We start from the raw sequence: 25,528 nt of genomic DNA on the forward strand, positions 1-25,528 counted from the left end.
TTATCGGTTAAGCTTCTGCCTTTGGCTCACGTCATGATTTCAGGGTCCCGGTTCCAAGCCAAATGTCCAAGCCCCATGTCCAGGCTCCCTGCTCAGTGGGGAGGCTGCTTCTCCTGCTTCTCCTCCTCTCTGTGCCCCCACCCCGACTTGTATGTTCTCCCTCTCTCAAGGAAATAAATTTTTTAAAAAATGTAAACGGTATGATCCATTTCATGGAAGTAAGGCCTAAATATTAGGGTATATGCAGACTTACCACTCAAAATTCCATTGATTTTCAGACTTCTTCTTGCTCCTGATCAAAATGATAAGTTCCCTGGTATCTGAGATCGAAAAAGTCCACTTCTCTCTTCTAAATGTTACCACGTGAGAGATCCTCTTGTCCAAGCAAGCTGCTTGGGCGCCGCTGCTTCTCTCATTGATGGCACGCTCCTCTGGCACTACGGTGCCGCGCTTTGTGGCTGAGCTCCCTAAACAAGCAATACTGGTCCTCCAAGCAGGCGCCCAGAGTTACTGCTCTGCATTTTACGTTCACATACCGTCTTGTTCCCCAAGAACTTCCAACAAATACCATATAGCCAGTGATCCTCCAAAATTCTGAAGTCTTGGTATCAACCGGATCACAGGCAATTTCTCTTTTCCTCCAAGAGTTTGAAGCACTTAGAGACCTTTTCTTACCACCATGCCTCAGTAAACAGTTAAATCTATCAGCAAGGCATTAATAAGGTCGATTTCAAAGAGAAAAGCCTCAGTCACTTTCTTCTTTGGTGCCTATCTTATCCCTTAACAAATTTACACCTCTTTTACCCAGAGACTATCTCTTCAAACCAAGGGCACTTAGAGAGGTCTTTGACCTCTCTGGAATATGTTACTCCTTTCTCTAGAGCACTGGGAGCCTATTTGCAATAGTATGAGGGGAAAATTAAAAAAAATATATACTTCTGTGTATATTTTATATATATAATATATATTTAATCTATTATATATATACACATTTATAGTGCATATACATCTATAGTACATAGTGTGTATTTATACGTATACTTTTCTAGTATAGTATAGTATATAGAAACATCAAGATATATATTTCCCTGAATATTTGAAATAAAATATATATCTCCTATTGTGGTGACAGTTACTGTAATTACACACCTTTACCTCATTCTCACATCCCAGACAAAAGAGGATCAATGAAACAGGGACTTTATGTATTACTCGCTTCATGGTTTTTCAAGTAACTGGACCTTGAGTTAAATAAGGAAAACAAACATGGATGAAAGCTACAAGGCCAGGAATTATTCTGTGTATTCTTTGGAGAATTTAAAGGAATATTAAAATATATATCTGTGTGTGTGTGTGTGTGTGTGTGTGTACACACTTATAAATTTTATTTATATTTCTCTGTATCCCAAAAGTAAACAGAAAATCGACTTCCAGGAAGGCAAATTCTTCAGGAATGATTTGCTTTTCAAAGACTGTTCCTAAACATATGTTACAAACTTTTCCTTCCCTTCTTACCTAAAGCATTTGTTTCATTTTTCCTTCTAGGAAGAAAAACAAATAAGCTGTGAAGTAACAGACAGCTCTGGCTTAGTCAAACTTGACTGCAGTGTTGGTTACATATATGTTGATCACCTATCAAGGGTAAGCATTTAGCATGTATGGTTTTTGCTTACTAACATGAACATAAAATATTTTTATTTTTTCTGTTTATGCTGCATACAAATATATAATTATTTATTTGCTTAAGGTGAGCAGCTAAGTGATGAAATAAAACTCAAACCCACCGGGCTTAGATCTTTGAGATTGTGTTTATATTCTTGGCAATGTTCACTGTAAAAAAAAAAAAAAAGTGGGGGCACATGTTTGTGTCAAAATGGGCATGTGAATGTGTCGATCAGCATTCTCCTCCCCCGTCTCACCCTCCCCGACACTCCCCCTACCACTCTCCACCCCAGGTGGTCCTATCTGCCAGGCATGTTACCTCTGCTATACAAAAAGGTGTTACTGGCAAGAGTCCTCACTCAAGTTGTTAAAGCATCTCTAATTTTGTCAGTCTGGACCTGCCTGTCTTTCCATTTAGAAGGAGGCTTTGTCTCTGAATGTCACTTGTGGAAACGCTGGTGCTTGAAAATCGCCCCAACCCCAACAGCTTTCCCCCTTAGCTCACTGCCTGGGGGAGGGGTAGCCTGTGCTTCTAGAACATAGTCTCCAATCTGCATTCCACAGAACATCAACATTACGAAAATTTCAGATGATAAAAAAATAGTTTTTAGATTTTGTTTAAAATGGGCGTTTCCCTCTCTGTGTTTCACAGATAGATGTCAGCTTTCTGCTGGATGTGAGCTCACTCAGCAGAGCGGAAGAGGATCTCAGCATCACAGTGCACGCCACCTGGTATATTTCACTGTGAAAAAACAATGGGGCTACAGAAGTGGACTCCCGACTTTAGGGTGGGGGCACATAGGGGAACCACGGAGCTGTGATCCATTGTCTGCAGGAGAAAACTTCTCTTGTGTGATCTAAGAAACGAAAAAATCTCTCACTATCTTTGGAGCAAATTTCTGTCAACCCTGTCATAAACATTGCTTACCACCACGTCTTTTTCCCCCCACTCCCCAAGCCTCCAAATACATTTGGTATACGGGATAGGTGATTAGTCCTCTCTGAAAATGATTTTTATGTTTGGGGGATTCTAACAGGGTGTCTTTTATCTGTTTCTGTAGTGCAAATGAGGGGGAAAGGGAGGACCTGACGCGGAACAGAGTGACTTTAGCAATACCTCTCAAGTACGAGGTCATGCTAACTGTTCATGGGTAAGTAAATATGGACACCTCTTGTAAAGTTGAGAGCCGATTTTAAATTCTGGTGCTTCTTATATTATTGGTCAAAAAATATATTGAAAAATTTTTTAAGGAAAGCTCCTGTGCTGTTGCTGTCCCTTAAAAAAGACCTGGTGTCGCATCCTCTTGCTTCATTCTTCATTAGCCTCTTGCACTCTGTAATCATTACTGAGGCCTCTTTAAGCTAGTACCCGGTTGGGGATTTCTTCCTGGAAAAGCCCCAGAAGCCTCTAGCAGGTCATGTCCAGCCTGTCAGTTGCACACTATAAAGGCCAGGGGTGGGGCAGGGGTGGTGGTGGGGGGAATGGCAGTGTGATAATTAGCCTGATAATGCTCAGTGGCTGTGGTGAGAGAGAAGTTCCAGGAAGTGTAAGCCTGGCCCAGTCACCACTCTCCAGAACCCACCTCTCCCTGTGTGGCAAATCGATGGAGACAGGAGAGCACCAAGCTGCAAGGTGTCCCCTGACCACTCACTGACCCATGAATTAGGGAGTTTCTCACCCATGGTCCCAGAGCCAGCATTCACTGGTTCCCCACAATGTTAGTGATTGGGTGGCCCTCCTCGGATTCAAGAAGGAAACATGTGGAAAAGATTTAAGGAGTATTAAGAAAACCCTTACTGATTTTACTGGAAATGATTCAGACTATTAGCCTTTGTTTAAAACAATATTCTTTTAAAAGGATTTTATATATTTGAGAGAAAAAGAAAGCGAGACAGGGAGAAGCCTGGGGCTCGATCCCAGGACCCCAGGATCATGACCTGAGCTGAAGGCAGATGCTTAACTGGCTGAGCCACCTAGGCGCCCCTAAAGCCCTATTTTTAAAGGACCAGAAATAGGAGATACCGAACAAATAGACCGATGAGCTTTTCTTGTTGCTCCAAATATAAACCATCCCCAATCATTTTTAACTACTCACAGAGATGGCATATAATTATATAAAAATAAAATGGTGTCTGCATCTGAAAGAACTGAGTATCACGTTTCCAAGGTGAAACAAGCAGGAGAGAGAAAGCCACTCAGGAGGGAAGACCCTGCTGCATCAGTGGGCACCAGAGAAAAGCTGATGCCACGTTTCCTGATTTTGAAACCTCGTTATATTTCCTTTTTGTGATTTTCTCATGATGAGTGTCCTCCACCTCATATTTTGGGCAAGGAATGTTCTGCAAGCATAAAACTGCCTAAATCTACAGTATTTCAATATTTCTGTGTAGCCTGTTGCTCATTTTCATTACTTCACATTAGCTGCCAAATAAAAGCAACTAGTGGAGTTGGCATTCCCCAGAAAAATATTTCTTAGAAACCACTACTGACCTCTATGTCTAATCACAGGCAAGAGTGACAACCTTGTATTTCTAAGCAAAAAGTTTACCATACTTACTGGTGTTTGAATTGTTCCCCAGCTTTGGGGTTCATTACAAATAGCCAACAGGAAGTGGATCACAGAAAGACATAATACAAAAATAGGTAAAATCGATGGGACTTATAGGAAGATATTGGAGCTATAGGGATAAAGTTAAGAATTTATCTCCTATTTAAAAAAATTTGTATGAATCATTTGAGGGCTGACAAAGAAGGAATGGCCAGTGGACTAAACCAGGCAGTGCTGGGAAGACAGAGGATATTTGTGGGAAGAGACATTAACACCCAAGTCAGAGCACACGGCTTTCTGAGTTTATTACATTTCACTAAAATTCATAGCTTCCCAAGAAACCAAAAATATTCCTTGGTGCTTAGAGGCCTCTATAGTCTGGAATATAGTATTAAATAGCATTTTTAAGAGAGATACTGTAATCCAGCCTATAGGGAAGGAGTGTGTATAATAGCTCAACAAGTAAGACCAATGAAATTTGAACTTGTTTCTTTCAGATTTGTCAACCCAACTTCATTTGTGTATGGACCAAAGGAAGAAAATGAGCCTGAAATGTGCATGGCAGAGAAAATGAACTTCACTTTCCATGTAAGAAGAGTTGTTTTGATATTTGTAGCAAAGTGAAAGCCTGGTACTGCTACATTGCTCCCGAGGACATCATAGGCTGAGATGCCAGAGGCTTAGGGCCCGCCCCCCGCCACCGCCCAGCTTTGCCCCCCATGGCTGAGGAGCCCCCACTACGGCTTAGGGGCCCACTGGTTCCTCCCTCCCCTCTCCTCCTGGGTTAATGCTCCTTGTTTTCCCTTTGCCTTGCCCCTTCACCGAAGCCCTTGATTCCTTACAAATACCACAGGAAGGAGCAAGCACAGGACAGAGGGAACTCCTGAAACAGGCAAAATTACCAGAGGAACCGAATCTGCTAGAGGTGCAGAGATCAGGACAGGCTAAGTGAATGCATCTTTGGGTGCAAATCAGTGAAATCTCTTCTGGGTTCAAGCTTTTATACAAGCACTAACATTACCAGTAAAGGTAGCTCTTACCTCCTCCGCCCATTTAAAGTCGTGGTCAGCTGTTTAGGTCATAAGCATATGACCTGTTACAAGTGATGTCATTTATTAAATTGTTTTAAAAAATGAGTATCATCATCCAAACATTAATATAAAGGTAATTTAAAAAAAATTTTTACTGCCAAACTGACACTTTTGGGGCATCCTGCATATGATAATTGTAGATAATGAATAAAACAACCATATGTTTTGAACCAAAAACAATGCTCCATTCTTAGAACTATGTAACAATCCTCAGAGTGTGAGTGCATCTGACTTTAGGCACATGATGATATTTTTTTGTAAGGCAATGCTTTTGAAAATGTAGGTTTGCGGGGCACCGTGGGTGGTGGTGGTGGTGGGCGGGTGGTGCTATCAGGTAAGCGTCTGACTCTTCTGATCTCGTGGCTGTGAGATCAAGTCCCGTGTCAGGCTCCGTGCTCTGTGCGGAGTCTGCTGAAGATTTTCTCTGCCTCTGCCCCTCCAGCTTGTGCTCCTTCTCTAAAATAAATATATATTTTTTAAAAGTTGAATTAATATGTGGGTCAGAATCACTTGAGGTACTTACACAAAATGCAAATGCCGGGGCCCTGCTCCAGACCCTTACAATGACCTTGGAATCCTGCCCAGTGTGTATACGCAAGTTTTTGTTGTATTAGTGGACATCAGTGTTGAAAAAATACAGCCCTCTGCTTTGAAGTCCCAAGGAGTGCTACTGTCAGAGTCCCGTGGGAGATCAGCTCAGTTTCTGTTATAGTTTATCAGAGCACAGAGTCTAGAAGGTCTAGTCATTAGCTTACAATTCATACAATTTTCAGTAATTTAACCAGAAAGTGTTTTGCACTAAGTTATACTGAATGTACTTTCAGTCTGTAGGCTCAGTGTGTCTGTGCAAACGTGAGGAGGTTCTTAGGAGTCTTGGTGTTATTAGGGGAACCAGGATGAAGGGTATTGAGATTGGACTGATTGATCACTGGCTGGCATGAGGAAGACCCTGTCTAAAGGTCAGGGCAGTACTGGCTTTTCATTGCTGAAACCTCCTTCAGCAACTGCCCTGTTACCCCACAGTCCAGCCATCTCCATCAGCCAGGGACACATTCTTCCAGGTCATGTGCTTCCTAAAGATTACTGCAAATGTCGCAGTCACGCTATTTCATTCGGGTATTGTGGCACATCTCTTTTCTTTCTTGGCTTCATAGTTAAGCTCTCGGGAGGCAATTATTTTGAGCCAATTTCCTTCCTCAGAGAGCTGAAATCCCCAAATTTATCAGTAATGAAATATCATCTACCTATGCCTTATTATTTAAAGGCTGTTGTATTTTCTCTGCCCCTTTCTGACTTTCTGCGTGCCCTGGCATTATCATTACCCTGAACTATGTAACCTGTTCTCATTCACTTACTGCGACGAGGAGCATCCTCTCAGCAGAGAGATGCTATGACACAGAAGAGTTAGAATACCTGCGCTCCTTGTCACTCTGGAGCCATCTGAGGCACATCGTTCACATGCGTCTGAGCCTCTTCTGGAGCTGGAGAATCACATGTCAGCTCACCTCATGGGACAGTTGTGAGGATCACCTGGTTGTGGGTGCTTAGATACATATCGTGCCATACAAATGTATGTTATTGTCTTTTCCTTTAGACTGTTTCTGCAGTAACTAACAGTCTGGACATTTGGCCTAAGCATGTCAAAAGGAGAGGGCTGGAAATAAGGAACAATTTGCACACTTTTTAAAGTTCTGATTATGGATATTCAATCTCCCTTCGCCATGCTGATGCTGACTACAAACCCCCACAGTTGTAAATGTTGCCTGAAACATCCAGGTTCACCCAAAAGCTCGCTGATACCTGTATTTACATTTATGAAAAATAGGTTGTAAAAAAAATTTTCCTCCTTCCCAGGTTATCAACATGGGTCACAGCATGGCTCCAAATGTTAGTGTGGAAATAATGGTACCGAATTCTTTTACCCCCCAAACCGATAAGCTGTTCAACATTTTGGATGTCCAGGTAAAAATGTGTTCCTTCCTTTATTTGAAGTTATGTTGCTAAATGGGTGTATCTCTTATTTGAGTCACGCTTTCAGCTGTGAATGCACCAATTTCTGAGTATACTTCGAATATTATCCATTGGAACTAAAGGGTTACAGAGACCTCTGCTCTTCCGTCTTCAGTGCATTTTCTTTGTGAAATGGGCCTCTGGAAGTAGTTGGTGAAATGCTCTCTAAATCTTGAGTCTGCTGTTGAAAACGAGTATTCAGCCATTTTTTAACAGGAATCGATATTTTTATGTTGATGACTGTATCAGAATTGTTTCTTAAATTCCCATGTTCAAGACAAGCAGTCAACAAATAAATCCTTCATTGGGTTTGAGATCTAATTTTAAAGTATCTTTCCTGAGTTCCAGAATTAGATGACAAGACATGCTGTTATTATGTGTTACCGTTTTATTTTGTGTCTAAAGCCAAAGAAATGTTAATTCCATGCTAAAGTTCAAATGTCCATTTTTCTCATTGCCTTATTTTCTGTCAAGTTAGGGCCCTGTGCTCACTTGAGCACCTATATCCAACCTAGTTAAAATGTTGCTGGGTTTCTGAGTTTTTGCCATGGAGACTTAATCTTTCCCAAGAAAGTCTGTTCCAAAGTATTTTCACAAATTCAGAAATACTTGATATAATTTAGAAAAGGTAAGCAACTGGAACTTTTAAGAGCATGTAGTTTTTGCAGTTCTCTCCAGTATGAAATAAGATTTTTCTCACTTTCTATCTGTATAGACTACTGCTGGAGAATGCCACTTTAAAAATTATCAAAGAAAGTGTGCATTAGAGCAGGAGAAAGGTTCAATGGAGTTCCTGAAAGACATTTTCAAATTCTTGTCCAAGACTGATAAGAAGCTACTGGTAAGTTTCCATTTTCCTGGTTGCAGATTTTGCTTTCAACATACAGAACCAAAGCACTTAAAACCAAGAACCAGTGGGTTTGAGCGGTCAGTTCAGTGCAGGAAAGAAACAACGCAAGGTAATACTCTTGCACAAGATGCACACATGATCAGAGAGACCCAGAGTTTATATTTATACACACACACACACACACACACACACACACACACACACAGATAGATAGATATAATTTAATTATTAATCTAACCAATGCCTATTTTGTGCCAGCCAAGCCTTGTTCCAGACCCTTTAGGAGGCCAAGATAGAGTATTCAGCTGAGCAGACTTTGTAACATGGGATTAATTTTCATTCCTTTCATTTAGTGAATTTAGGAAAAAGCCAAAAACCCTAAAGAAGTGGTCTTCCCTTCAAATGATCCAAGTTTTACAAGGAACATAGAACATGTACCTTAACACAGTTCTGATTAGGAATCCTTGTTTTAATTCTCAGAACACATGCTTCAGCTCAAATACTTTTTGTTATAATTTATAAAACAAATATTCACGTTTTGTTTAAAGCAAAATAATTTTTAAATGCCACTCATGGGAGATGTTTAATTCCATGTAAAATGTTTTAGCTACCTATAAAAAATGTTTTAATGTAGCTCTTTTGTATTTTTTTTTCAAGTTCTGCATAAAAGATGATCCATACTGTTTAAATTTTTTCTGCCACTTTGGGAAAATGGAAAGTGGAAAAGAAGCCAGTGTTCACATTCAGCTGGAAGGCCGGCCATACCTTTCAGAAATGGTAAGATAAAATGACAACTTTGAGTTTGTAGATTCTGACAATCATCTTATTTATGTAGGATGGTATGTGAAGAGGCATTCTAGTAATTAAGGTATGAATAGTAAAATTTGGAGTGGAACTCTACAACTGTTTCCATGTATAGTTTTAGCTGCATACACTAAGTGATATGGCTTAAGTAATTAAAGAGAACTAAGACTTATATATAAAATAGACTATGGAATAATTAAGAGGCTTATTTTAGAAAGCATGTCCAACTAATTATAAATTTTGATTAAATCACAGAAATTAGCCACCTATTTTATATAATCTTAAGATTTTTTTCTAAACTACATTAAATTATGCCTAAATATTTAAGAAGTTAAACTTAAGGCTTTCATAAAATGAAAACATCAAAATTTATCAACAATAAAACACAAACATATGATAACATGAAGAGAAACTCTGAAAGGCTGAATAAATAATACATCTTGAACTTCTTCCTAGAAATGAGTATGCAGATTTTGGGGTACCCGGACGGCTCCATCAGTTAGTTGTCAGGCTCTTTGCGTAGGCTCAGGTCATGATCTCAGGGTCTTGAGATCAAGCCCTGTGTTGAGCTCTGTGTTCGGGGGGAGTCTACTTGAGCATTCTCTCTCTCCCTCTGCCCCTCCCCTGCTCATATTCTCTCTATAAAATGAATCTTATGAAAAAAATTAGAGATAAAACCAATTTTATCTGGAGTTCTGTTCCTCACTTTACCTGATAAATATGGATAAAGTATTTTTGTAGAGGTGTTGTAAAGCATTTAGTGCATGGTATATAGTAAGCCAAAGAAAACAGTAGTTCTATTTTGTTTAAAGAAGAATGTTTAAAATTGCTACACAGTGGTCAAGGAGGGGAGGGAGAAAAAGATCCACCAGATACTGAAGTAAGAGATTTCTGCTCTAGTTACAGTTGTGCTAAAAACTAAAACCTGAGACCAGCAACGAGTTACTAAGACTTTTGCAGTTTGCAGCCTCATACCCTTGAGGTCCGGATTTCTCCACATTGGGCACTATTGGCATTTTGGACCAGATAATTCCTTGGTGCCAGGTCCAGTCCTGTGTATTGTAGGATGTTTAACAGCATTACTAGTCTCTATGAACTAGATGCTGACACACCACCTCCCAAGTCCTGACAGTCAAAAATGTCTCCAGAAACTCCTGTCCTCAAGGTGATAAAAGAATCCCTGTTGGAAACCACTGCTTTAACAAAGTGTGTAATTTATTTTCAGCCCTAGAATTCTACAACATTTATATAGTAGTTTTCACTTTTAAAGGTCATAGATCTCTTTAGGAATACTGTTCTACTGCAATGAATGCATATATGAGAAACTCAATTTTACAGGCAATTTTAAGAGGTTATGAGAAACTCAATTTTACATGCAGTTTTAAGAGGTTCTCAGAGAATGTGGAGCCCATCCCCGGATTCTTGGCTATGTAGTATATATCTTGGAGTTCATCTACTGATTTTATATTTGAATGTTATAACTACTTGTACCAGATTTTTCTGTTATGGTATTAGATAAACTATATGTATTTTATCAGAGCAGCAAGATGACAGCACTGTTCAGGGAAAAAAAATAAAAGCCTAGGTAAAATAAATCTGAAGAAACATTTATTAGGTGAAGAAAGTCTTATTTGGTAAAAGACTCAATTTCTAGGAAACAAAATAGTGCTAACTACCAAATCTTTAAATTATTAAGTATTACAAATATCTGCATCAAGTTGTCTGCAAACTAGTCATGTTTAAAAATTTTGAGAGAGAGAGAGAGAGAGAGAAAGCAGGCAAGAGGGAGAGTGCAGGAAGGGCAGAGGGAGAAGCAGACTCCCCACTGAGCAGGAAGCCTGATGTGGGGCTCGATCCCAGGACCCTGGGGCCATGACCTGAGCCAAAGGCAGGCACTTAACCACCTGAACCCCCCAAGTGGCCAAACTCGTTAAGTTTAATAAAAGGATTTCAACAAAATGATGCCCGTAAAAATAATACAATGGCCATGCCTTTGGAAGCACAGGAAGTGTTGCATTGCAATTTAATACAAATGGTGAAATGCACTGGGGAATATCCATTGTAGAAACCTCAGAGAGTAGGTAAGGATCATGAGAAATTATTAATCTGTCTTCACGAATCAGGCTACAGTGATCTTTCTTTTATTAAACAGGATGAGACTTCGGCCCTCAAGTTTGAAATAAGAGCAACAGCTTTTCCAGAGCCTAATCCAAAAGTTATTGAACTAAACAAAGATGAGACTGTTGCACATGTAAGATTACCATTTTACCTGAAACCCTAGGATTATAAGGAAAAACTATTGATGGAGCTTTCAATCAGGAAACTAGATTGCCTAGATCATGGAGGGCTTGAAATACTGAGATTTGGTATTTTCCACAGCTGGTGGGAGGGAACAATGCAGATGGCTTTTTCAGGAGGTGAACTTGGTAGAATTATCTGGATGAAGAAACATGGCACAAGCCAATTCTACTAAATGGTGCCAATGTTCCCTAGGGTTGTTAGAACCAGCAAGAGGAGGAGATGGGAATTGTCCAAAATACTATGGGAATCATGGGTTGGGAGGGGTGGGAGGTGATTCAGAGGGAATTAAAAGCAAGTTTTTAAACTGGTGGCTCTTTATGTAGGTTCTGCTTGAAGGACTACATCATCAAAGACCCAAACGTCATTTCACAATAGCAATTATTTCAAGTAGCTTGTTCCTTGGACTTATTTTGCTTTTATTGATTTCATATGTTATGTGGAAGGTAAGCCTTTAATAATTATCCATGTTAAACTATTCAGTAATGCTGTTTTTAATTTGTAACGAAGCCCCCTTTATGACTCCCAAATTATGAAATATTGTAGCACTTTTAATGTTAACGTTTTAAATTCCCAAGTGACTATGCAGTACTGATCTCCTGTTTCTCCTAACTTCAGTACCAGTATTCCAACCGTGACCCTAGTTTGGAAAGATGTTCTTTAAGAAAGCTCTTAGAAAACATTGCATATTATTCTTAATGTCCATTTTGGAGAGTATGTGTCACCGAGCAGTCCAGTAAAAGTGCTCTTTAACACAATATTTCCCATCTGAATTTTACTACTTGGGACGGTGACTATTCAGGTGTCCCATGAGTGTAATATATTCGCAACTATACACTAGTGATTATGCAATACTGTTTACAGGCTGGCTTCTTTAAAAGACAGTACAAATCTGTCCTCCAAGAAGAAAACAGAAGGGACAGCTGGAGCTACGTTAACAGCAAGAGCAACAATGATGATTAAAGACTTCTTTCAAATTGAGAGAATAGACTCAGGTTAACCAAAGAAATTCAAGACAGTGTTTACAAGAAACCCAGAATTCTGCTTAGATTTCTCCTATGTACTTCATTCATTCATGACCTTGTGACATACTAGGTCTCGATGCAAGTGAAAAATCCCAAGCAATGATTACTCTTCCAGAGGAAAATAATCTCTCAGTTCTAAACAGATAGAAAAAAACACTAAAGCATTCAGTTTATTCAAGGTAAGTAATCCCTCGAAGATACCTTGAAATGAAAGTGCATCTGAATTAAATCATGTTGAGGAAGTAAACAACTCATTTGGAGAGGTCTTGGACTTGAAATATCATTCCTTTAAAAGAAATAATTTGCCAGGTGTGCTTGCTTCGGTAAAATAAACTCCACTGAATAGGCAATGATTCATTTCTAATAGATATTTGGGACTCACTGGAAAAATCCAGCTAAATATATTTAAAGAATGAAGAGCTGTTCCTCAATTTTCTTATGAATAAAAGAAGACGACTAATGTTTTAAAGCAGATTTTATCTTTGAAGATCTTTATTTCTAATACCTTTATGATGGGCTTTGATCAACAACCATTTAGTCAGCAGTCTATGTAAGAGCACTTGGGGCCTGAGGAGCAAATTCCAGACTGAATTTATACACTGGTTTGAGTTTAATGACTTCTGAATAATTACTGTTTATACAGCTATGGATTCTCTCTGTATATATACATAAGTTCTTAAAAGAATATAACACATTTTTATCAAGGGTACCCAGGAGTAATGTCTAAAATCCATTTTTAGTGAAATTTTTTTACTTACAAAAAAAAATTTTTTTACTTACTGTTTTAGTGGTAAGTAAAATAGTTTTTATGAAAAAGCAAAAGTACTTAAGAACAAAAGTACTTAAGAATTCTAACTTATACTCTGAAACAGATTGTGAATGTTGCACTTTAGCTTATATTTCAAATATAAATACACTGATAATATGTCAAATATGAAAACTGTACCTCATTAATGACTCTTAAAAAGCCAAACTCTACGAAGACCATGCTTGGAGGCCAGTATTTCATATAAATTAGATACTATGTAAAATAGTGACTGTCAAATCAAGCAAATGCCCCTACTTGTGTAGATATTACTTTCTCCTCAGATGTATGTATTACATGTGTTTTTATCAGGTGTGTAAGAGCATTCTCGTCTGCATGGAATTAGAGAAACAAAATCTGGAAATTTAACTTTTAGCTTGTATTCAGTGAATATAAATGTGACATAAAAATTTCCATGATCTGTTTTAGTGGTAAGTGAAATAGTTTTTATGAAAAAGCTTCTGGATTTTAAATATTCTGTAGTATCTTTTCACTTGCAAATACAGTCCTTTTTCATATTTATTCAGGCATGTGACCTGGATGCTGATAGCTGTGAGTTGTCCTATATCTGTCTTTATTATTGGAAGCAATTAAATAGTAAAAGACTTCTGTCTATCTGAAGCCCCTGCCAACAGCAGTCTTTCTCAGGCTGCTGAAATTCCTGCAGGTTCTCTGTTCATGAGCCCACATTAGTAATTGGTGGCCAGAGAACAAGGAGGGCAGAGTTTCTGAAGGCACTCGATGGGTGAAACCCAATCTGCGAGCATGAACCCTCCTGAACACGGTATATCCCAGCAGTCATTAATTAAGCTTCAAAAGGTATTATATAAGCAAATGATCTGCTTTTTTCATTACATAAAAAGCAAAGTAATCCTTTCAGGAGATTTTCTGGAATCATTGGTGAAGGATGATCTCTGAGGCAATTTAAATTGGGCTCTTTTCTATCCAGAGATGATAGCATGTGGGGTATTGAGTGTGCTAAACCAGTGTGCTAGGATTGCTGGATAACACGACTTTCAGAAGCAAAGAGAAAACAGCTCCTCACTAGATAGCTACTTCTCATACTTCAAAATTTGTTATGGATTTGAAAATACTTAAAGAAAATCAACAACTTTTAGCTTTCAGGGAATAGTCACAAAATCAGTTCCCTAACAACTTAAAATAGTTTATCTCTTTGGCAAATAACGTAGGTATTGGAGCCATTTTGAAATCTGGATTAGGATCTCACCAGGGCATCCTTAGGTAATCTCTGGCATCCATCTGTAGGAACCAGGCTGTAGGAAATTTTATACCCATAGAGGATGGACTCAAATCCTGAAAGGTGAAAGCATCCAAATTATTTCACTTGGGAATTACTGACAGATCATCATGATGTTTTGAGTATATGAATGTTTACTTTCAGTTCCAATAAATACTTTCTGAAACCCAGAATTTAATTCATTATATTTCATGGCTTAAGTTATAGAAGCCAATTTTTAGCAACAAAAATAGCAATTTTCATTTCTTTAAAAAAATAACTTTTCCCCTATATCTTTAATGTATGACCAGTTCCTTCCTATTAAAATTCTAGTTTGTACATTTCTTTTATAAACAATTACATGTTACTTTGGAATCATTCATTTCTTCCATGCTTCCTCCATAAAGACTGATAAGTCTTGGGTGTAATCTGTAAGAAATAGATGTGTAATTATTTCATCAACCTCTTGTTATTTTTCACACACATATACCTATTGAGTCTGGTACATAATACCAAATACCAATCTAACGACAGGAAGGCAAACCTCCATTCGTGGCAGAGCTCAATCTTGTAAATGTAGAGGGGTTGCTGATAGATGGACACTGGTAATTACTGTAACATCCAGACATTGTGCCTACAGGGTGCCGCTCCTGCCCCGGTCTTCCACCCCTTGAGTCCTAATGCTTTCCAGCAATGAGTCTGCATGGTCCTAAACTTGTTTCATGCCAGTTGTCCTGTTACAGAGTATATAAAACTGTTGCTGTGTTGAGAAGGTTGAATGCTGGGGAAAGGGCTGAAAGCAGCCCGCCACTGAATACAAAGTGATCAAGACTGGAGCTTTCAATGTGTACCCATCCGCTGTGCAGAGCGCGTTCACAAGGTTAAGCTCTCGATCCACTTTCAAGATTACAAAACATATATTGCTAAAATCACAAAACAAATTGTAGACATTATCTGTACAGTTTAGGGAGAATGGTCATTTGAAATGCCAATATACTCAGAAAATTTGGTGATGAGTCTATACGAAAATGCTTGGGCTGTATGTAACAACTGGTGAATAAATGTAAAGTTATACTTTATTTATTAAAATTGTACATCTATCTTTTTATGCTTCCCTGACTTACTCATTAAAAGAAAAAGTCGTAACACGGCTGCTTCCATTATACTTAATTTTGTGTCTACTGGTAGATATTGAAGGGGGTAAATAATGACACTTACTTGACCAGAACCTCTGATTCGGCTTCCACTAAGTCACCATCTATGTTCCAAGGGAAACTGTGTTCTGAAGCAGCTGCCTGCCGTCCGTCATCCTCCTCCGGATCACATCCACTTTTGTTCCTCTGACGAACTCTTACTTCTCCAACAGTGTAAGTCTCAACAAATGGAAAGTTGAACTAAATAAAACCAACACAAATAGTCACAGTGTGGGCTTTATCCCTAACTGCTCGTGCAAATTAAAAAGTTCACTGTGCTTTCTCTTGCACATAAATATCAACATGCATGAGGATATTTTTATAGCTTTGAAACTCTGTGCCAGGGGTTCCCCAATTTCTTTGGGAGATCAAGCAAACTTGTTTTATGATCACTAGTCTGCGGTTGTATACAATATCATACCATTTTCAATTAAAGATTTTTTAATACCCAGCTGTTGACCCAGAAGATTTATATAATCCACCAATTTACTAACTTGTCAGTTAGTTAAGGTGATGTAAAGGAAACTAAGTTTCACACTTAGAATTTAACCAGGAAGAACCTAGCTCTAAGCTTAGGAAGGTAGAAAGAGGAAGTCAGTCAAATGCGATTTTTGCGGGTTTTCTGCCTCAGTCCCACAGTCAAGATGGATACAATTTGCAAGACAATTGTTTGCTTGCTGACCCCTCTAAAAGGGTAGGCTATCTTCAAGTTTGTTTGTCTAAGGAAACTTTAGTGGAAAAAAATACGTATTCTCATAAAAAAGAAAAGATAGCCAAATACCTGTTTAGTAGCAGTGCACAATAACCACTCACTTATTTCCCTTTTTAGGTAAATGGCATGAGGTCGATTCCTATGATCTACATGGGTTTTTCTCTCTTACATGTATAAACCTCGGTGAGGTATGGAGTTCTACAAGTTGCCAGAAAACTAGTATTTTTCCCCCACACCCTTATTTTGCCCAAGTAGAAACCAAGGCCCAGCAGTTCACAGTTATACTGTATAATGCACTGGGCTACTACCATGGCATATACTGGATTTACAGGGTGGTATCAGCCATTCTAATGCAGGTACAGAATTACGGACCCCAAGTAGCTCTCTGTGGAAGCACGGGGGCTCCCTGTGAAACTGCTTAGCAGTTGCTGCCTTAGACTTCCATCTTAGCTCCAGAGCCCTGGGGACAGCCTTTATTCTGTGTGAACTTGTAAAAATAATGGGTGTTAAATGAGTCACTGCTAACTGGCTAACTAGGAGTTAAATTGCATCCCGGATAACAATGCTTGGAAGCCTTAACTCTTAGTACCTGCAAAGGTCACCCGTGTTTGGGAAGAGGGTCTTTGCAGATGTGACTGAGCTAAGATGAAGTCATCAGGTTGAGCCCTCATCCAACATGAGTGATGTCCTTATAAGCGAGGAGACGGCCACGTGATAAAAGCAGTCCGCCTGCGGCACGCAGCTGGAAGCTGAGAGAGGCCACGGAGGGATGGCCGCCACCAGTAAGTCTGTTATCTTAAAGCCTCAGTTTTCATTTGCATCCTTCACCAAATGAAGCTCCACACATGCCAGCAAATTCATTACCTATGAAGCCACATCATTAGATGGGAGGTTAGGGAGCCAAGAGCTCAGTGTCTCGTGTGCGGGTGTGTCTAAGATGTGAGGAAGAGACCAACAGTTCAAACTGTGATACACACAAATGCCATGATGGTGTAAGCACAGAGTTCAAGGAGAGAAACAAGCAGCAGCAAGCTCAGGATGTTGGGTGAGCTTCCTATCTGATGGGAGTCTTAACACACAAGGGTTAGCCTGGAGGGGAAGGAAAGAAGTTTTAGAGAGAGGAAACATTTGCCTTAGTATGGATATAGGGAACCATTAAGCAACTACAAAAAGTTTAGCATACTGTAATACTGATTGTAATACTGGTGTTTTGGCACTTATTTTTAAAGAAGATATTTGATTAAAAAAAAAAAGACATAGATGGGGTTACCCACTGAATTGTACCTCTCCCACAAAGTTGTAAGTTGACCTTATCACCCCCATACCTTAGAATGTAACCATAATTAGATAGAAGGTCTTTAAAGGTGTGGCTAAAATGAGGCTTTGGGGTAGACCCTCATCCACCATGACGGGTGTCCCTAAAAGATGAAACTAGGACACAGAGATGCCAGGGATGTGCACACCCAGAGGAAAGACCCCGTGAAGACACAGCCAGAAGGCAGAGAGACATCTCGAAGCCACAAGAGGCCTCGGGAGAAACCAAACCTGCTAACACCATCTTGGACTTCTAATCTTCAGATCTGTAAAAAAATTTCTGTTAAGCCTCCACAGAGTCTGTGATATTTGTCATGGCAGCCCTAACACACTAGTAAAATGACCAAAACACAGGAAAGCTGGGGTACAATGGCAAGAGGTGAGGCTGTGACATAAGCAAGGGCCAGAATACAAAGGGCCATGTATTCCATGCCGAGGACATGCACCGCCTTCTTGACAAGAGTGAGCAGGGCACTGAAGAGTTAAGCACGAGAGCATCAGCAAAGTGTTTTAGCAAAATCCCTCTAAAACTAACTGTGGAAGATAAGACCAGAGCAAAGGAAGGTCGGAAAGAGGGTGCTATAAACTATAAGGGATTAAGGTTCAAAATAAGGTGGAGGAGAAATTTCAGAAACATTTAGGAGGGAAACCAACAGAGGAGCTTGGTGGGCTGATTGTGAGGAATGCGGGAGGGAGAGGATTCCGGAGTAACTCCAGGATGCCATCCTCTGGAGGGACACATGGAAGGAGGACCTTTAGGGGAAACACAATATGGTCAGGTATGGACATGCTAGACTCAAGATGCCTATGAGTTTTCCTACTTCAGCACACAGGAAAGCACCATGATCCTGTTGATCAGCAGAGAAAAGAGAACACTAATTCGCAAATTTCGTTAATTGTGCAAAGCTCAGATAATGGTTCAAACGGGGTGGCGGTAGGGAATGAGATCCCCCAGGACAAAGTATCAGAAGAGGACTAGAAGTTGGCAAACAAGTTCTCAGGGAAAGCACTAACTTACTTAAGGGTCTTAAACTCCCTACCAAAAATGATGGTCGAAGTATACGTGGGAATGTAAGACAGAGGAAAAGGAGCACGGTGATAGGACAGAGTTGAAAGGAAGGGTAGTATTTTTCTATTTGACACAGTGATGGGGAAGGCAGGATGATGGTGGTTTTCATTATATGCTACGATTGTTGATATATGTGAAGATTCAGTTCAACCTGGCAAAGATGGTTCCCGGACCTAGACTGGGGCTTTCCCGAGGCCGAAGTACTGTGTTTTCCTTTCTGGATACACAGTTACTGCTAACTAGACTGCTGCATATATAATCTTACCTTTATGTGGTCTTTATCATATTACATAATTTACATAAATTTACATTTTTGAAAATGTCACCATGAAGAAAAGAGACTACACGTACATACCTATGTGTAAATATATGTCCTTTAAAAAAAAAAAAACCAAATGTATCAAATTAACATTGCTTGGAAGCAGTGACCTTGGGAATCCATCTACTTATTCATACATACCATTATGTATGAATATGTATTTTCAGAGTTAAAGAAATAATTATAGAGCAATAGCATGGATTTCAATTTTTGGAAAGAGCTAAGTCAATCAGAGTTAGGACTAACTACTGGCTTCTTCCAGCCCCCTAACCCCCCCACACACAGAGGCAATAGTTTTTGCATCAAAATAAGACATGGCTGGTAAGTGGGGAATGCAGGTTATAATATATCTTGCATAACATGATCTTACTTTTTTAAAAAATTGTTTTCCTATAGAGAGTTCTATTCACTCTGTCTTTGCTTTTTTTTTTTTTTGTCTTCGCTTTTTTTTTTAATAGTAAGCATGTATTACTCTCAAACTCACAAGGATATTTTCGTGTTGAAAAAAGGATGCCTACAAAAAATTACCTCAGACATTTGCCCCTTAGGCAATTCCAAAAGAGAATTTCCTAGTTATTTTGTACCTCCCTAAAATAAATACAGAGCTTCTCAGGATGAGTACCTTCAGGTTAATACCCATTGAGGTTCTCACATATGTTTAATGTGGAAAGATTCAGAGGTTTATACCAAGGTAGTGATCCTGATTAGCTCTTGGAATACAGAATTCTGAGTGCTTTTTATATTGCTTTGCTGTTTCTACTTTCTGACTTAGGAAAAAATAATAATGAACATATACTGCTTGTGGATTAAGAAAAATAGTAACACTGCCAACAAAATGAGTAACATCTGAAAAGGCCTACATTCCTTGAACAGTCAGTCACCATCTTTCCCCAAACACACACACATGAAGTTATTACTTCGGCTCACAACCTACATTATGTCTGCTTCTGTGTACTTTGAGATTGGTATTTAAGGAAAGAGGCACTGTAATTTTTACAATACAATTTCCTAGACACTTCATTCAGTTGCTTGCTCAATAAACACTGATCAAATAACGTAGGGGGCAGAAGAGAACTGAAACTTCATGAGGACTGCCTACAAAAGTTTACTACAGTGTGAGCCTCGCAATGGTCACCTGCATAAGCAAGATGCCACCGCCTCCACTGGACTTACGCTCCTCCTCCCATATACTCTCTCCAGCTGCATCCAGGTACAGTTCTGTACCTATAGGGAGTGAGACTACAGGGCTTTACAAGCATACCGATGTAGTTCAAGACTCATCATTTCAGAAATTCACATATTTCTGGATCAGTTTCCTAAAAACTGGGTCAAAATCTCTGCCAAAAGAATGTGGCTTATAATAGTTATTGCTTCTCTTTAAAACAAATCCCTTAAGGGGAAATACAATTTTATCTGTCTCCCAAAACGCAACCACATGTTCTCATTCTGAATAGAATACTGACTGTATAAATGTGGTGTGTTTTTAAATATAGGTCTGCAAATCTATTTCAATTAAGTGAAGGCAGGCTGATCTGTACATAAATGGCAGGAGAATCTAAAGGTCATAACTTCAGAGACTCTGCTGCCATAACATTGAGAAGGCTAAACATCTCAGACTTCACTGCTTTTCATTCTGAAGAACAGCCAAGTACATAATTTTATCTTTAATTTACTTCACATTTCAGTATAACACTACATTTTCTACTTTCTCTTTGTAGGCATACACGCACACACACACGTATGTATCCTCCAAAGGATAGCTCAAAAAGGACCAATCTATATTAATACAATAGATACTCTTCAAAATTTGGAGGAACCACAACTGAAAGAAAAAAAAGATTAATATATTAAGAGAATAATGCCTTCTTATGATGCAGGATTTGATGTCAACTCTTGAAGCATCTCTCTTTCCAGGATTAACAGTTTTGCACACAAGTAATAAAAATAATTTACTCTACCTGATTTTTAACACTGGAGTATCTTTTTAGGTGCTTTATAAATTCTGGTCGAGAAGTGTTTCGTACAACGATAAGAGCCATGCTTCCATTATTTAATCTGGAATTAAATATTTGTATTTGACACTGAGAAATTTATGAAGTGATTGCAACAGAAATTACTCTATCATTCCTTCTAACAAATATCACGCTTACTAGAAGTTTTAGGCCAGAGAGATTAGTCATCGTCACATTACATTTACCTAAAATTCTTCAATCTTATCTTGCTGTTGTTATTTTTTAAACAGCACAGCCCTTCGAATTAGTTTTTTATTAACTGACTGATTTCCTTCTCTGTAAGTTCATTAGGGGCTTTTTAAGAAAATGAATGATCATTCATCCTATATACCTAGCAAGACATCATTTAAAATCCAGTGTATTTACTTAGGGATTCAAAATGTGAAATCATGTGTTTTTAAAAGAGGTAAAACAGCAAATAAATACAAATGGTATAACAAATTGCTCAACACTTTCTAAAACCTACAGTGTGATATTTAAATATTTACTTATGGGCAGGTCGAAGTGACATAGAAAAATAAATCAAAGGGGCCCACAGATGGATAAAAGGGACAAATGTTGCCACACATGTGCAGTTAAATGACTGAGCATTTTAATCTTGCATAACAGTTCAGTTTAATATAAGAGACTGCAAATTTAGAGATGTGATTTAGTGCCAAAAAGCCACTCACAAATGCATCTAGCTTTAGAAGGCAGTTTGCTGAAATATGTGCAAATGATTTCTAGCTTGATTTCAAGGCAAATATAAAGTTATTCCAAGAATAACAACAACATAAAAAAGAGCTCTTTAAATCTTATGGAAACTCAGGTTAGAGCTTGCAAGGGACCTTGGAGATTACCCAGTCATTCACTCAGTTTATACAGATGGAAAAGAAGACCCCAAGTTTAAGTGATTGGCTCAAAGGCACACCAGGAAAAACAAAATGATCACTGGTACCAGATCTCTTAGCTGCCAGGGTCCAATGTTCATTCTTCTTAACATGCCAACACATTCAGAGTACTGTCTTGTGTTTTTATTCTTCAAAAATTGTTTAATTTTTCATAAACATGAAAAGCACTTCGTATGTCTCCTTTTCAATACTTAGTCATTGAAACACGCTCTATGTAACTTCACTATTCTAAGTTTTATATATATTATGCATTTAATCTTAGGATACTGAAAACAACACTAATTTCTATCAGCAATTTTCAATGAGGTATTTTGAATTAAGTTATACTTTATTGGGGGGAGGACTAAAGTTGGAAGTTGAATCTCCTGTGCAATGATCCTGAATCATTCTGAAGATAAATCTCTGAATACCTCTGGTCAGCCAAGGTGTGGTATAACGGTTTTTACCAAAAAAAAAAAAAAAAAAAAAAAAGGCGGGGGGAGTGTTCGATTACAGTCCACAAGGAAATCTCTAACTAGAGATTCTCTAGCTCCTCTGAAAATTTAATCAATACTGATTAAGCCTCGTGAGAATAAGCAATGGAATTCCAGGCAAGTTAAAAACTATATGGAGCAGCATTGAGAGAGGCATGAATCTACTCCCAGAAGAGCAGACCACCTCTCATGAAGGTCCTGAAGCAAACATGAGAGTCAGAGATGAACTAGGATTAGACAAGTATTGTTTCCAGTCCTGTAGAACATTGCTCCGTTAGTCAGCTAGCTGGTTTCACTTTTAGCGAGGGAGACTATACTAGGCAAGTACACATCTATCTAGGATTTCTGATGGTATAGGCAGGAAACAATTAAGTTACAATTTCTAAATCACACAAGCTTCAAAATAATTCCCTTCCAGTTACTAAAGATAAAGAGGACGCTGGTGTCTAGATATTAATATCAAAGTGCATAGTTTTTCTTCTTCTCTAACTTTGGATATTTCTCTATCACCTTCATATCAACTGCCGAGGAAAAAATTGTAAATCAACCCCTCTTGCTAGCTGTTAATCATTCTGGTTAAATATTTTGCAGGGAAGACAAATCTGATCATTGAAATTATGTTATAAATTGCCACAGCACAGAAGTCATTCTTTTAGTCTATGTCCAGGGAAAATCTAGATTTGACTATATTATGCAATATTCATGATCCTTCCATGCTCTCTATGGGAGTGGGAGAGAAAGATTTTCAGATGAATAATGGACAGCTGCTTGAAAAGAATGTGTAAGGGATAGTTTATATTTTTGTGGACAAAATGATATATAAAATGTCTCAAGAAAATGTGGGCAGCAGATTCATATGTACCACTATTCATACTAAATATAAATAAGTGAAATTCAGCTTCCTTTGACAAAGGTATCAAATATACCCACAGACAAGCTATTCATGCTGAAGATATTTATGTCTGTTCTACAGTTTGAAAGTAGAGACGTTCACAAGAAATACAAGAAATGTAATGTTTTCAATGACCAGTAAATAAACACAAATAAAGCAAGCAAAGTAGGCATAAAATGACATCATAAAATATGTTAATAAAACCCGAGAAATATTTTAGCCTCAGAAATATAAATAAATCAGTGATCATCTAGTATTTCCAGTTTAACAGCTGGTCTCAGCCTACTCTGAGGCAAAGTCCCTTAGAATCTCTTCTATTATCACAGTCCAAAAGAGACTACCTGTTGATAATATTCTAGCCAGCCAAAAGTTAGCAAGGTATTCTAAAAGAGAGAAAGAGAAAAAAAACCCTGGTTTATAGAAAAGTATTAGTGATTCAATAAAAATGCTTACTAACCTGGTAGTAGGTGCCAGGCCTCTAGGTGCCACTGAACACAGGCAAGGAATTGCCATAATGCTGACATTCAAGAACTGACCCTGGATGGTCTGCCACTGATCACTACTGTCTAAAGGCAATGGAAGTGACTGGTTACTTTCCCTCACCAGAGCAAAATGTCAACAGGGTCTGGCTCAGTTCTTAAGGAGGTACTTTTAAGCTTACCAGATTTGGGAGATCCTTCTGCCTTCCTAAAAGTAAGAAAACAAAACAAAAGAAAAGAAAAACCACATCACACAAAAAATAACATCTATTCTTTTGAGAAACTTCAAGAAACTAATTTGTTATTTTCTTAGATTAGATCAAGTAAGTAAAAATATGTGAGTATATTCCATTACTGCATTATACTGTGCTGATTCATTTAAAGGTGGTGTCATAACCACCATCACAATGATGATTTTGCTTTTTTTTTTTATTTAAAGATTTTATTTATTTATTTGACAGACAGAGATCACAAGTAGGCAGAGAGGCAGGCAGAGAGTGAGAGAGGGAAGCAGGCTCCCTGCTGAGCAGAGAGCCCGATGCGGGACTCGATCCCAGGACCCCGAGATCATGACCTGAGCCAAAGGCAGCGGCTTAACCCACTGAGCCACCCAGGCGCCCTGATTTTGCTTTTCTTTTAAAGACTACAACATTTGCTTTGTGTGGCTTTGAGTAATGTTTGTGTTCCACACTAGACTGAAATTCTCCTGGCAAAAACCATGGGTTTTGTTTGTTTTCTGGCTTACTGTTGTGTCCAACGTGCCTGGTATGTAACATTCAATAAACAGGCTGTTGAACAAATGAGTGAATGATTGGATGGATGGATGGATGGATGGAAGGAATCATTGTTTCTGAAGACAGAAGTCAAAAGTACATGGCCGTCTAGAATTACACTACTCTACATTCTTTGCTAATATTTTAGAAAAACAACCTAAGATCACAAGACTAAAAAACTGTGTATATCAAACTATTTCATGCCTTAAAGAAAGATACAGATGCTTATAGTACTTTGAGCTCTTTACCTACCATTCTTGTAAATCGTGAGAGCTGATACATGGTAAAAAGGATATTTCACAGTCTTCAGGCCTAAAATACAATAAAATTTGCCATTAACACTCATGTACTCTAAGATACAAAATTTTTGGTTTAAGAAAAAAAAAAAAGCTTACTTGAGTTTTGCCAGTGCCTTCATGACCGCAAAATCCCTTCGTTGGTTGGGTGACATCCATCGATTTTTTTCTGCAAGGGCCAAAGTTCTTCCACCAAAACCAAACATGGCGGAGAACCCAAAGCGAAGAAGCTTGCCAGTCGTGCTAAAAGTGCAGACATCAACTGGTTGTATGTGCCCTTGAATATCATGTTGGATATTAGTCAAGCAGTGAGAGGAGTAGGGCAAGTTGTCAAAATGGCAAACACAGAAGAACCTATTTATTTACTTATAGAAGTTCTCAAGCAATTTCCTATCAGGATAAATATCCTTGCTTTCTCTTCATCTCCCCTGACCTTCAACTACTGCAACTGCCATTTGTAAATTTTTCAGGTACCAAGGGAGAAACACAAAGTAGTAAATACTACAACTTATTGTTATTTCATGTAAAACATGGTTAAAGAAGTCAAGTTGAAGTACACGGTCAAACTAAACTTAGATTTAACAGTAGTTTTGCATTGCACTTATCTGAGTTTACAGACCTCCCATTAATTGGAATAATAACAATTCTAGAGTAGCTGTGCAGTGAATTGTCTTTTTGTGTTTTTCTTTTAATAATGTCATCCCAGCCCTACCATCTAGGGGTAGCCCAACAACAGTACCTGATATACTTCAAAAGGATGCATGGATTTTCTTAA

At 38.5% G+C, this 25,528-nt stretch overlaps 2 protein-coding genes across 6 annotated transcripts in view; one reads left to right on the plus strand and one right to left on the minus strand.

Annotated features, from left to right (window-relative positions):
• ITGA4 (integrin subunit alpha 4) overlaps nucleotides 1-15,431 on the plus strand; it is a 79,888-nt gene extending 64,457 nt beyond the window's left edge. For 2 of the 3 annotated variants that reach the window (XM_032356116.1, XM_032356117.1), the window contains exons 19-28: nucleotides 1,546-1,641; nucleotides 2,315-2,394; nucleotides 2,724-2,813; nucleotides 4,709-4,799; nucleotides 7,157-7,264; nucleotides 8,028-8,153; nucleotides 8,820-8,939; nucleotides 11,119-11,217; nucleotides 11,591-11,710; nucleotides 12,129-15,431. In XM_032356116.1, the coding sequence (XP_032212007.1) occupies nucleotides 1,546-1,641; nucleotides 2,315-2,394; nucleotides 2,724-2,813; nucleotides 4,709-4,799; nucleotides 7,157-7,264; nucleotides 8,028-8,153; nucleotides 8,820-8,939; nucleotides 11,119-11,217; nucleotides 11,591-11,710; nucleotides 12,129-12,227 (1,029 nt within the window). In that variant the 3' untranslated portion in view covers nucleotides 12,228-15,431. Of the gene's footprint in view, nucleotides 1-1,545; nucleotides 1,642-2,314; nucleotides 2,395-2,723; nucleotides 2,814-4,708; nucleotides 4,800-7,156; nucleotides 7,265-8,027; nucleotides 8,154-8,819; nucleotides 8,940-11,118; nucleotides 11,218-11,590; nucleotides 11,711-12,128 lie in introns of those variants that run through there. The other variant, XM_032356119.1, reaches the window with a different exon arrangement.
• Nucleotides 14,519-25,528, minus strand: part of CERKL (ceramide kinase like) — a 116,000-nt gene continuing 104,990 nt past the window's right edge. For all 3 annotated transcript variants that reach the window (XM_032356124.1, XM_032356123.1, XM_032356122.1), the window contains 6 exons: nucleotides 24,853-25,030; nucleotides 24,710-24,769; nucleotides 23,867-23,892; nucleotides 23,663-23,771; nucleotides 20,897-20,993; nucleotides 14,519-15,725 (listed from right to left, as the gene is read on the minus strand). In XM_032356124.1, the coding sequence (XP_032212015.1) occupies nucleotides 15,546-15,725; nucleotides 20,897-20,993; nucleotides 23,663-23,771; nucleotides 23,867-23,892; nucleotides 24,710-24,769; nucleotides 24,853-25,030 (650 nt within the window). In that variant the 3' untranslated portion in view covers nucleotides 14,519-15,545. The remainder of the gene's footprint in view (nucleotides 15,726-20,896; nucleotides 20,994-23,662; nucleotides 23,772-23,866; nucleotides 23,893-24,709; nucleotides 24,770-24,852; nucleotides 25,031-25,528) is intronic.

Source organism: Mustela erminea, chromosome 8 (assembly GCF_009829155.1).
Source record: "Mustela erminea isolate mMusErm1 chromosome 8, mMusErm1.Pri, whole genome shotgun sequence".
Classification (NCBI taxonomy): Eukaryota; Metazoa; Chordata; class Mammalia; order Carnivora; family Mustelidae; genus Mustela; species Mustela erminea.